This window comes from Nelusetta ayraudi, unplaced genomic scaffold, assembly GCF_046127955.1.
Source record: "Nelusetta ayraudi isolate G7.1 ecotype Tasmania unplaced genomic scaffold, CSIRO-AGI_Nayr_v1 ptg000023l, whole genome shotgun sequence".
Classification (NCBI taxonomy): Eukaryota; Metazoa; Chordata; class Actinopteri; order Tetraodontiformes; family Monacanthidae; genus Nelusetta; species Nelusetta ayraudi.
In genome coordinates, this window is record NW_027466073.1 from 3009545 (window position 1) to 3020964 (window position 11420).

At 51.3% G+C, this 11420-nt stretch overlaps 2 protein-coding genes across 2 annotated transcripts; one reads left to right on the top strand and one right to left on the bottom strand.

The window, feature by feature from the left end:
* Positions 1-208: 208 nt before the first annotated feature.
* Positions 209-3845, bottom strand: clrn1 (clarin 1). Its single transcript, XM_076028471.1, has 3 exons — positions 3575-3845; positions 1798-1977; positions 209-690 (listed from the first exon to the last, which is right to left on the bottom strand). Exons 1-3 carry the CDS (start codon positions 3825-3827, stop codon positions 425-427), a joined length of 699 nt encoding a protein of 232 aa, XP_075884586.1. The 5' UTR covers positions 3828-3845; the 3' UTR covers positions 209-424.
* A 291-nt stretch (positions 3846-4136) lies between these two features.
* Positions 4137-11313, top strand: masp1 (MBL associated serine protease 1). Its single transcript, XM_076028457.1, has 13 exons — positions 4137-4419; positions 4620-4884; positions 5168-5345; positions 5457-5588; positions 6909-7105; positions 7266-7413; positions 7496-7614; positions 7724-7802; positions 8277-8396; positions 8654-8731; positions 8818-9065; positions 9140-9328; positions 10346-11313. Exons 1-13 carry the CDS (start codon positions 4412-4414, stop codon positions 10799-10801), a joined length of 2217 nt encoding a protein of 738 aa, XP_075884572.1. The 5' UTR covers positions 4137-4411; the 3' UTR covers positions 10802-11313.
* The last annotated feature ends 107 nt before the right edge of the window (positions 11314-11420 follow it).

Below are 11420 nucleotides of genomic sequence, written 5' to 3' on the forward strand. Positions count from 1 at the left end.
GTACGGACAATTTAGAGTGTTCACTTGACCTCACATGCATGTTTTTGGAGTGTGGGAGGAAGCCGGAGAACCCGGAGAGAACCCACGCAGACACAGGGAGAACATGCAAACTCCACACAGAAAGGTCCCAGGCCTGGAATCCAACCCACGACCTTCTTGCTGTGAGGCGGCAGCGCTAACCACTGTGCCACCGTGTCGCAGTGAAATATGATCAATGGTAGTAAAAAAAAGCAGATAAAAGTTGTCATGTGATGAATCAACAGAACATCTGTGAATGGAGATTAGCTTCATCTTCATTTTCAGCTTTAGTCTCAGGGCTGAGGAGGTTTAACATTGCAGCTGCAGCTGCAGCCAAAAGGTGCCGCTACTTCCTGATCTGGAAGGGTGGGGAAAGCGGTTTGTTCTCTTGTCCGGTAGGGGGGGCTCAGTACATGAGGTCGGCGGCGCCCTGATTCTGCTCGGCCTGCTTGGACTCTAGGAAGGGGAAGTGGGCACCAGCCAGTCGGACCAGCAGCAGGTTGAGTGCGTGCAGGTGGAAGACGAGGACGAAGAGCCAGAAGCAGCGGTCATAGCGTTCAGTGTGCAACTGGAAGACGAAGGTCGGCTCATCCACGTTGGCCACGCGCTCCGACAGGCGGTGGAGCTTCACCTCGGCTGCAAACAGGACCATGACCAGGCAGCTGCACAGACCTGCAGGGGCCACACACACACACACACACACACACACACACACACACACACACACACACACACACACACACACACACATGGATGTACATGATTTTGGCATGTCCCACACGCTGTTGCTAACTTCAGTGTGTGTCATAAATGGTTAAATTATACTAAATCAGTTTTTTTTTTTTTACATTATCTTACTGTCACAACAAGTTATTTGATAAAACGAGTCATTTTTATTATGTATATTCTATTTTCATAATAATATTGAACATTTTGCATGTGTCCCTGAAATTGCCATCCCCCCTGTCATTTTGGGCTAACTGCCCCGATAAGAAACCTAATGATGTTTTCAGTGACATCACAAGCACCATTTTGCCTTTCTTCAATGGAGACTGAAACAGTGGCCAGTTGCAGAGTATTTACTCTTATTTTTCTTCATTTCCATCATATTTGGTGTGTAGTTTGATGTTGTCAAGCTTAACATGTCCACCCTGTCATAGTGAATATAAAAACCTTTCAGAAACTCAAAATATCTGTGTTAAACAGGACACCGCTTGCTAACTGAATCATTTAGCTAGCTGTAAGGTCCACATGTGCCAATTAAATGCTAACATTAGCCAAAAATGTCCACCCTGTCATTGTCCACCCTGTCAGCAAGCCTTCCATGATAGTGTGGACATGGGGACATTTGCATAGTTTAGGCCACATGCAAATAGTTATATATAATTACATAATTTCACTCCTATCCAAATACTTTTCCCATTAACTAAAACATAGCGTTGAGAAAATGACTAAATAGCTTTCTGAAAATACACATTTTATAATCACTATGTAATTGTAATGTATTTATCCTGCTTTGAAATTGTCCATGACAGGGTTGACATATTTAGCGGTTTGCATGTACATTGTCTGCTTGCAGTTCATTTATAAAAAGTGTGGGAGCTTGACCAACATGCATTTCTAACAGCATAACATCTACTTAATACAATAAATGTGTAGTTAAATGGAAAATCTCTGCTTTGTTGGGGGGAGATTGGGAAGTCTCAAAGGCACCTTATAGTGATATTGAGCCACAGACGTGTGTGTGTTTGAGTGTGTGTGTGTGTGTGCGTGTCTCACAGCTGATTGAGGTCCACAGGTAAAGTCCCATGGGGCCGTGCAGCGTCTCGTACGGCCGGCCGAAGGCGTTGAAGAAGAAGAAGCCGCAAGCCACTGAGGAGAAAAGGACGACGGCACCACAGAAGAAGATAACAGTGACGTGGAGGCCTGCTGGAACTGCGCTCAGTAGGTCCGGGAAGACTGGGAGGAAGGGAGGAGACCGAGAAGAGAAGTTCAATGACTGGGGAACATCTGGACCAACACCTGAACACCTGCATCACTGCAGTCCACATCGTGGTACTACAGGAACCTCTGCTGTCCACACTGTGGCGCTGCAGATTTCACTGGTCATAGTTCCTGCAGGAAGCTCCTGCTTGGTTCCTCCAGACCAGGGGTGTCCAAACTTTTTTCACTGAGGGCCACATATATAAAAATATAGGAGGGGCTGGGCCACTTACTTGAAATTAGGTATATAGCCTTAACTTTAGTGTATTAAAGTTAGAAAAATCAATTAAAAGTGGTCAAATATGTTATACTGTTGAATATAATTAAAGACAAAACTGCCTTCATCACAGCTTTCCATAAATGGATCTTTATTGATTGATTCAGAAAAAGCTTTGGTAGCTCATTCTCAGAACAGCAGCCTCAGATTTCTTCTTAGACAGAAGATTTACAGTACAGAGAAAAAACAATAAAGGGAAAAATGGGACGGGCAAATTTCAAGCTTGTTATTCAAGTTATTAGGCTTAGCAACACAGCTATTAACGTTCGTTTGAAACGGTTGTCAACATTAACAGACTGAACTGGACTTAATAACAGGAGTGCTGCATTATTCTGCTGAGTGTCAGCTGCGTTGGGTGTGTAAACCGGGCCCTCCAGCTGCGGTGCTGATCCGACGCCACTCGTGTCAAAGATCTGGACAAATGTCACTCCATCAAGGAGGAAATCTGCATCAGATGAGATCAGCTGATTTTGCGTGTGCAGTGTGTACGCTGTGCACAGCGGTGTGCATTCTGTGTTAACAAGAAAAACGCATATAAGAAAGTGGTGCGCAAAAGCAGGGTAGTGACAGAATTAATGCGCATTATTGATATATGTCGCGTGTGTACCTGCACACGCATGCTTATTAACACACGGGTACTGTGGAATATATTTTTTACTCACTTAAAGTGGGAACTGCATTGCACTCAGTGGGAGCAGCTCCCCCTGGTGTTAAAACTAAGAAGTGCAATACACTCAGGCAAAAGTTGAAGTGCGGGCCATATTCTATTCTATTGATAACATGTCTTGCGGGCCAATTAAAAATGGACTGCGGGCCGCAGTTGGCCCGCGGGCCGTAGTTTGGACACTCCTGCTCCAGCGTATCTGGGACGACAGTGTGACCGTCACACACTGTCGTCCCAGAAGAACAGATCAGCATTGTCTGTGTGCTTTTTAGGTGCAGTCAGGCAGAAGGCCGTTAGTGATGGTAGGCTGCTCTCATTAAGCGAGACAGTGGGAACTGGACTGGACGAGACGCTAACCAGAGGACTGAAGCTCCGAGTCAAATCAGCAGACCAAATGACTGTGACAAAGGTTGAATTGAACCACAGTACGCTCACTGTATGATCCGCAAACATGTTTACCCGAGAGCCACAGGTGACCCTGCAGGTAAACCGCTGAATAATTAATGAGCCATGAATAATTGATGTTCACCAATACTGATCTCAGCAGCTGCTGTGACATCACCGCGCGCACTGCACGTGTGTGTGTGTGTGTGTGTGTGTGTGTGTGTGTGTGTGTGTGTGTGTGTACTCACTGGAGAAGCGGCTGGCCCTGCCCCCTAGCCCGCACTGCTTCACCCGCAGCCCGTGGAAGAGGCCGAGGCTCAGGCGGCCGAGGAACTGCTCCAACTCGGCCCCGGTGGCATTGACCAGCTCGGCGCCGGTGCGGCACAGCACGGAGCCGCTGAGCCACAGCGGCAGGCCCGTGGCCACGGCGGCCGTCAGGGCACAGCACAGACCGAGGAGGCCGCCTGCGGAGAAGAGCAGCTGCTTCCGTCGGCTCGGCATGGCGGCAGCACCTGAGAGTCCCCGCCCCCTCCCCAGGGTTGCCCCGCGGCAAAGTCGGCATGACAGCCCTCCACAACACGCACACACGGAACTAATTAGAAAGTGGTTGGCGCCCCCTGCCGGTCAGACCCTAGAGGTAACTCGTGGCTGTGAATCTTCCAGATAAAGCTGAAGATCAGTACGTTGGAGACCTGCACTTGTAAATTCATATTGATCGATTGATTGATTGATTGATTGAACTGAAGGGCGGCTATACCAAGATGATTGGACACCGCCTTTATAGCTCCACCACCGGTCAAAAAGCCCAACTTTAATCTTGCAGAGTTGAGGATTTACTTTGCTGTTCCGACTCAAACCTCTCATTTGTTTTGCATTAATAAAACATTCCTGGGGTGATGAAACGAGCGAACCCGAGCCGTTCCACCCGTCCCTCTCCCTCCGCCGTGTAACTCCGCCTTGGTGCGGACTTGACGTGATGACGCAAAGCCGCGCGCTGGAGCATGTCCTGTCCACGTCCGGAGTGGAGTGGTGGGACCCAGCTTCGAGGAGAGAGAGGGAGTCAGTGAGCGGAGCCGCGCGCCACGATGATCAGGTACGTCACCGACACCGGCTGATCGATCAGAGGTCATGTGACAGTTAGGTTGGACGTCGTGTTGCGCGCGACTGATGGTTCGGCACTTAGTTGTGTCGTGTTGTTTCTTGTGCGTTGACTCACAGCTACAAGCATCACAGACATGATGCGATGTGTGTGACGTCACATATTGTCATCTACTGCCCCCTGTCCTCCGACAGTCACTTGCTCCTCCCCCTCCTCCACCTCCTCACCTGCACCGTCGCCTTCACCTGGTCGCCACCGCCGGAAGACGACGCCGTCACCGGCCCGCTGACTTCGGAGCGCGCGCACGGCGTGCTCCAGTCGCCCAACTTTCCAGCGCCTTACCCGCGCGAGACGCGCCGCCACTGGAACATCAGCGTGCCCGACGGCCTCCACGTGCGGCTCTACTTCAGCCAATTCGACCTGGAGCCCTCGTACTTGTGCGAGTACGACTATGTCAAGGTGAGGGAGGGGGGGGCCGCGCAGTGCAGAGGAGAGCAAGAGGATCCAAGAGTGAAAGACACACAAGTGCTTCTGCATCTCCGCGTGTGTGTGTGTGTGTGTGTGTGTGTGTGTGTGTGTGTGTGTGTGTGTGTGTGTGTGTGTGTGTGTGTGTGTGTGTGTGTGTGTGTGTGTGTGTGTGTACAAACATCCAGATAAGCTCCTCCATATCAGAGCTTCATGTATCTCCAACAAACATGATGGACGAGGAGTCGGTGATTCCCTCCCCCTCCCCTCTGGGCAGGTGGAGGCAGAGGGCGAGCTGCTGGCGCTCTATTGCGGGCGGGAGGCCACGGACACGGAGGCGGTGCCGGCCGCCCGGGTCATCACCTCGCCCGGGAACTCCCTCAGCCTGCTGTTTGTCTCCGACTTCTCCGACGAGGAGCGCTACTCTGGCTTCAGGGCGCACTACAGCGCTGTGGGTAAGTGGGTTGGCGGGGCCAGAAAGACACACATACACACGCATACACACACACACACATACACCTTCTCACTACCCGGTCACTCACTCTCTTTCTCTCTCCTCTGTCCAGACGTGGACGAGTGCAACGAGCAGCCTGACGACCAGCTGTTGTGCGACCACTTCTGTCACAACTACATCGGTGGCTTCTACTGCTCCTGTCGCTACGGCTACCTGCTGCACTCCGACAACCGCACCTGCAGAGGTGAGGCCGCCTGGCTGCTGGTCACATGATGCCCCGGTCACATGACCTGCCAGCATGGCAGCACCGCTGGACATTGGCGCCAGTGGTTTTGGTGGGATGTTGTGATGGAATGATGTTGTGGTGTGATGTGTTGTGATGTGGTGAGATTGTTATGGTACAATGTGGTGGTGATTGTGTAATGTCGTGTTGCTAAGTTAATTTAAAGTCCCAGTGATTTTCACATCCCGAAGTGTGTGGTGGTGTGATGCGATGTTGTTGTCTGATATTGTGTAGGGATCTTGTGTTGTGTTTTTGTGGTGTGATGTTATGGCATTGTGTCGTGTTGTGTTGTGGTGTGTTGTGGTGTGAAGTTCTGGTGTGATGCTGTGATGTTATGTTGAGACGTATTGCGACGCTATGACATTCTGGTGTGAAGATGTGTGTGATGTTGCGTTGTGATGGAACGTTGTTGTGTTGTGATGTTTTGATGGAATGTTGTGTTGACCCTCCTGCCTCTCTGATTCCACTGGCGTGCCAAAGCTTTTCTGACTTAATGAGCTTAGTTGTGTGAGATTTGAATTCCAGCAGCCTGACCTCTGACCCGACCCTGGTGTACTATTGGTCCCACCAACACAACTTGACTTTAGTCTAGACAGCATGTTTTCTCACACTTTCAGAGTCTGGTTTCAATTGGACTTATTAATTGGTAAAGTGACTTTTTGCAAAACAGACTCACCACCAGGGGGCTCCATCACTCCGTTAAAGTTCCATTCAAGAAGGAGCGACTTTATCAGAGGCCGCTAGATGTTGCTGCTCACCACCAGGGAGAGCATTGACCTCATGACCTATGTTGAGTGTGTGCCTGTGTGAGGGAGTCACTGGCTGCCTGGACTGTGACCTCTCTCTTACTGATACTGAAGCTCTGACTGTGGCTAAATATTTACATGACCTGCTGGTTTCTTCAGCTTGATAACAGAAAAAAAATGATGTTTAGGTTCTGGAAGCGAATTTTTTCCAGCGCACACAAACACCCTTCCCCCCCATGCCCACCCCCCAACCCACACACACAGACACGTAGGTGTTGTGTTGCAGTGCAGCTGGACTTTGTCATTTGGGGGTAGTCCTGGGAGGTGTTCCTGGGCCCGATGCAGGAAGAAAAGGTGGTGGAAAACCGAGACACTCCAACCCCTCCACGCACTGCCAACCCCATTTGAGGACAGGTGGAGGCATCCTTCCTATTGACGTGTGTGTGTGTGTGTGTGTGTGTGTGTGTGTGTGTGTGTGTGTGTGTGTGTGTGTGTGTGTGTGTGTGTGTGTGTGTGTGTGTGTGTGTGCGCGCAGTGGAGTGTAGCGACGGCGTGTTCCGGGAACGCTCAGGTGTTCTGAGCAGCGTGGACTTCCCCTCCCCTTACCCGAAGAGCTCCGACTGTGTGTACCGCATAGAAGTGGAGCCTGGACTGAAACTCCGCCTCCAGTTTGACCCTCGCTTTGACGTGGAGGACCATCCTGACATCAGCTGCCCCTACGACCATGTCAAGGTGGGAGCTGTGTGTGTGTGTGTGTGCGCAACAGCTCAACCAGCAGCGTGTGTGTGTCTGTGTGTGAAGCAGGTCAACTAGCAGTGTGTGTGTGTGTGTGTGTGTGTGTGTGTGTGTGTGTGTGTGTGTGTGTGTGTGTGTGTGTGTGTGTGTGTGTCAGGTCCAGGCAGACAGCAGAGTCTTTGGTCCGTTCTGTGGTGACAAAGCTCCAGAGGAGATCCAGACCGACAGCCACGTTGCCACCGTCTTCTTCCACAGTGACGACTCTGGAGAGAACCAAGGCTGGAGGCTGAGCTACACTAGCATAGGTACACACACACACACACACACACACACACACACACACACACACACACTGGCCGTTGTGATTGCTCTTCTGTCTTGGGACAGGAAGTGAGTGTCCAGTGCTCGAAGCTCCGCCCCATGCCCTCCTCCACCCCGTCCAATCAAAGTACTTCTTCAAAGACCATGTGCGGGTCAGCTGTGAGCCTGGGTACCAGCTTCTGCAGGTGGGGCTACTTCCTGTAACCAACCTACCAATCCCTCCGAGCCCCACCCTGTACTGTCTGCCGGCGGTGCGTTCACTGATCCCTGTGGTTGTGTGTGGTTCTGATCCAGGACGGTGGGATTCTGGACCACTTCCAGTTGGACTGCCAGGCTGATGGGTTGTGGAGCAGCCATCCTCCTCGCTGTGACAGTAAGAAACGCAGTTAACATTGAATCAAACACGTTGTCCAATCAGATGCCTGTTGCCGGGAAGAACAGCTGGTCCTCGCTGGTCCTGCAGCAGAAACCACGCATCTCTTTCCACCTTTGTCTCCTCAGAAACAGACTGGGGCACCAGGAGGAAGAGGAGACGGGCTCATCGGCCACTCTGACCAATCACATGCTAGAGTAGTCAGACAGGGATCCTGATTGGCCCAGAGCCAAACTGTAGGACCAATCAACTCCAGCGGCTTCCTAATAAAACAGATGAAAAATGAAAACTTGATGTGTGAATGTTGTTGATGTCAAAGCCAAATCAGTTTATCAGTTAGCTGTCCCACACACACACACACACACACACACATACACACACACTCACACACAGGTACACACCTTCACTTTGGCCTTCTTGCCTCCATCGTCATCACACTGACAAGCTGATTGGCCGGTCCTCTCTCTGTCGCAGTGGTGGATTGTGGGAGTCCGCCGGTGGTTGACGCGGCCAACATGGTGTTTGCTAGTCATGACAACAACACCGAGTTCGGGGCACAAGTTCACTACATCTGCGAGGAGGACGGCCACAACAGTTAGTACACACCTGTTCGGGTTCGGGTGACCATGACCCGGACACCCACCCTGACCTTAACCATGACCCGTAACCCTGACCCCAAACCTCACCCTGACCCGAACCTCACCCCAACCCTGACACTTAACCATGAACTCTGACCCTGACCCTGACTGCAACCCTGACGCCAGATCGACCTCATCCCTGACCATGAATGTGTGTGTGTGTGTGTGTGTGTGTGTGTGTGTGTGTGTGTGTGTGTGTGTGTGCGTGTACAGGTTCTTACAGTTGCGGCCCTGCTGGAGTTTGGGTCAGTTCAGACTCAGGGAGCCAACAGCTACCGAGCTGCCAGCCAGGTAACTAACCACACACACACACACACACACACACACACACACACACACACTCACAACTAGTGATGTCTTTCTGTGGTTGGGTGCAGCCTGTGGTCGTCCGGCCCGTTCCCTCCCTGCCCAGGTTAAGAGGATTGTGGGAGGTCGAGGTGCCGTTCCGGGTCTGTTCCCCTGGCAGGTGCTGCTGAGTGTGGAGGACCAGTCCCGTGTCCCAGAGGGCCGCTGGTTCGGCTCCGGGGCCCTGCTGACTCCCCGCTGGGTGCTGACAGCCGCTCACGTGCTGCTGTCCCAGCGGAGAGACGCCAGTGTGGTGCCCGTCGCCCCCGGCCACGTCCAGGTGAGGGAGGCCTCCTGACCTGTGACCTTTGACCCCTGGCACCCACGCACTGCTAACCGCTGCTGCCTCCGCAGGCCTCACTGGGTCTCCATGACGCCAGCGACCGGCGCACGGCCACCGCTAGGCCTGTGGAGAGAGTGGTGCTGCACCCCGACTTCCGGCCTGACAATTACAACAACGACATTGCGCTGCTGAGGCTCAGCCAGCAGGTGGTGGTCAGCAAGCTGGTCCGCCCTGTGTGCCTACCGCCGCCGCAGCGTGAGGTATTATATTATATTATATTATATTATAAGAATTGGATACCAGACCTGACCATATGGAGGCGTGGCGAAGCTTTCCCAGTGGCCTCTCGAGGTACTGCAGCAAAGATCCCATACAACCCACAAAGTATTTTCTCCCATTGGACTGCGATACAGAAATAAAGGCCTGTAAAATGACAACCTTTGACCTGAAAAGCGGATTTTTAAGTCCTTTCACTTTTAATCTTTCAAAACATTTTAAAAATGCCAGAAAATCCCCAGAAAAAAGTTTTAAAGATTTCCATAGCTGCTGCTGTGTCGCGGGTCGTTTTGATTGGCTGATGCATCCTAATGCATTACTTGACTTACAGAGGCATGATGGGAAGTGACACTACTGTACATGCTCTGTGGGGCTGCCATGTTGGATCCCAGGGGCGTGGTAGCGACACAGGAAGTTATGTGCAGTACCGCTGAAAAGCTATAGGTGGCGCTCAAGCCCGCGGGATCTTGGCGGCCCATTCACTTCAATCGAGTTGCTCACCCCAGCTCATATGCCGATAACGTTTTTTGAATCCTTATTATGTGGCCCATAGAGCATGTAGCAGTATTGCCCATCATGCCTCTGCAAGTCATGCGATGCAGCAGCATGCATCAGCCAATCAGAACGAGCTGAGACACTGTGATGTCGGGAAAATCTTTCCTGGCGATTCTTTGGCCTTTGTAATATTTTTAGAAATATTTAAAGTCCAGGACTTAAAAATCTACAATACAAAGATTTTTAAATCCTATTTTATGAAGTGTGTTTCAGGTCAGAGGTCGTACTGTCAACCGTTTTACAGCTATTAATTTTTGTATTGCGGTCTGATGGGGAAAAATGCTTTATGTGCCATGTGGGACTTTTGGCTGCAGTAACTCGAGTGGCCACTGGGAAATAATGGTCATGCCACCTAATTGACAGCCTGGTATTCAGTTCTGATAATACATCCATGGTGGCTCTGCAGAGGACACGCCCACTTCCTTCTTCCATCCCTCCCTATGCAGGAGGCCCCTCCCTCCCCACTGCCGGACACTCTGGGTGTGGTCGCCGGCTGGGGCATCTCCTCCATCAACTCCTCCTCCTTCTCCTCCTCCTCCTCCTCCTCGCCGTCCGTGCTTTTGTCGGATGGGGGCGTGACCTCTGACCTCCTGCAGTACGTCAAGCTACCGGTGGTGGCCCAGGAGGAGTGCCGGGCGAGCTACGCCTCGCGCTCCGGCAGCTACAACATCACCGACAACATGTTCTGCGCCGGCTTCTTCCAGGGCGGCCGCGACACCTGTCTGGGTGACAGTGGGGGGGCATTTGTGATGGAGGACGGGGTCAGCCGGAAGTGGGCCGTGTTTGGCCTGGTGTCCTGGGGCGGCCCCGAGGACTGCGGCAGCCAGAGGGTGTACGGTGTGTACACCCGGGTTGCCAAGTATGTCCCGTGGATTAAGGAGCAGCTCCGCAGCGCCCCCTGATGGCCAGACCTCTGTAGTGACACCTGTCAGCTGTTGGGACGACGTCCCGTCCAATGGGAAGTCTTCCAGTAATTCCTCAGCACTCTACAAAAGTTCCATGTATTTCCACCAGGTGGCGCTGAGCCACACTGGATCAGTCTGCTTCAGGGAGCTTCTATAAATTATTGTTTGGATAACACCAATTGTTTAATACCACAAAGAACAATACCAAACCCACTCGAGGTATATTACCAGATCACTACTGCATCAGGACTCAGTGTTACTGCACAAATACACACACACACACACACACACACACACACACACATATATATATATATAAATTCTCTCCAGAAATGTGTAAGTAAATCAGTACATCTTTCAATATGAATTCAATCGGATGTAATAAGAAACATTTTTTTTGTGCCAGTCAGTAATCGATTTATTGATTGTCCCTGCCATCGTCCAACCTGAGACTTACTTCACAGCAGTACTTCCTTCCCCCGATGACTTGATTTGGTGCATCAGCTAAACAGCTGATCAGCTAAAACGGGAGGCCCCTCCCCCTAAAATTTTTATTTTAAAGTTGAATTTGTTCTCGTTGCTGCAGTTCATTGAATGGCAGATGTAATTGTGTGCA

Excerpts from the sequence above, each read along its gene's own strand:
- clrn1 (XM_076028471.1), bottom strand. The coding sequence starts at position 3,827 with ATGCCGAGCCGACGGAAGCAGCTGCTCTTCTCCGCAGGCGGCCTCCTC. Across the intron at positions 1,978-3,574 it reads CAGGGCCAGCCGCTTCTCCA|TCTTCCCGGACCTACTGAGC; the intron begins GTGAGTACACAC and ends CCTTCCTCCCAG. Across the intron at positions 691-1,797 it reads CCTGTGGACCTCAATCAGCT|GTCTGTGCAGCTGCCTGGTC; the intron begins GTGAGACACGCA and ends TGGCCCCTGCAG.
- masp1 (XM_076028457.1), top strand. Across the intron at positions 4,885-5,167 it reads GCGAGTACGACTATGTCAAG|GTGGAGGCAGAGGGCGAGCT; the intron begins GTGAGGGAGGGG and ends CCCTCTGGGCAG. Across the intron at positions 7,106-7,265 it reads GCCCCTACGACCATGTCAAG|GTCCAGGCAGACAGCAGAGT; the intron begins GTGGGAGCTGTG and ends TGTGTGTGTCAG.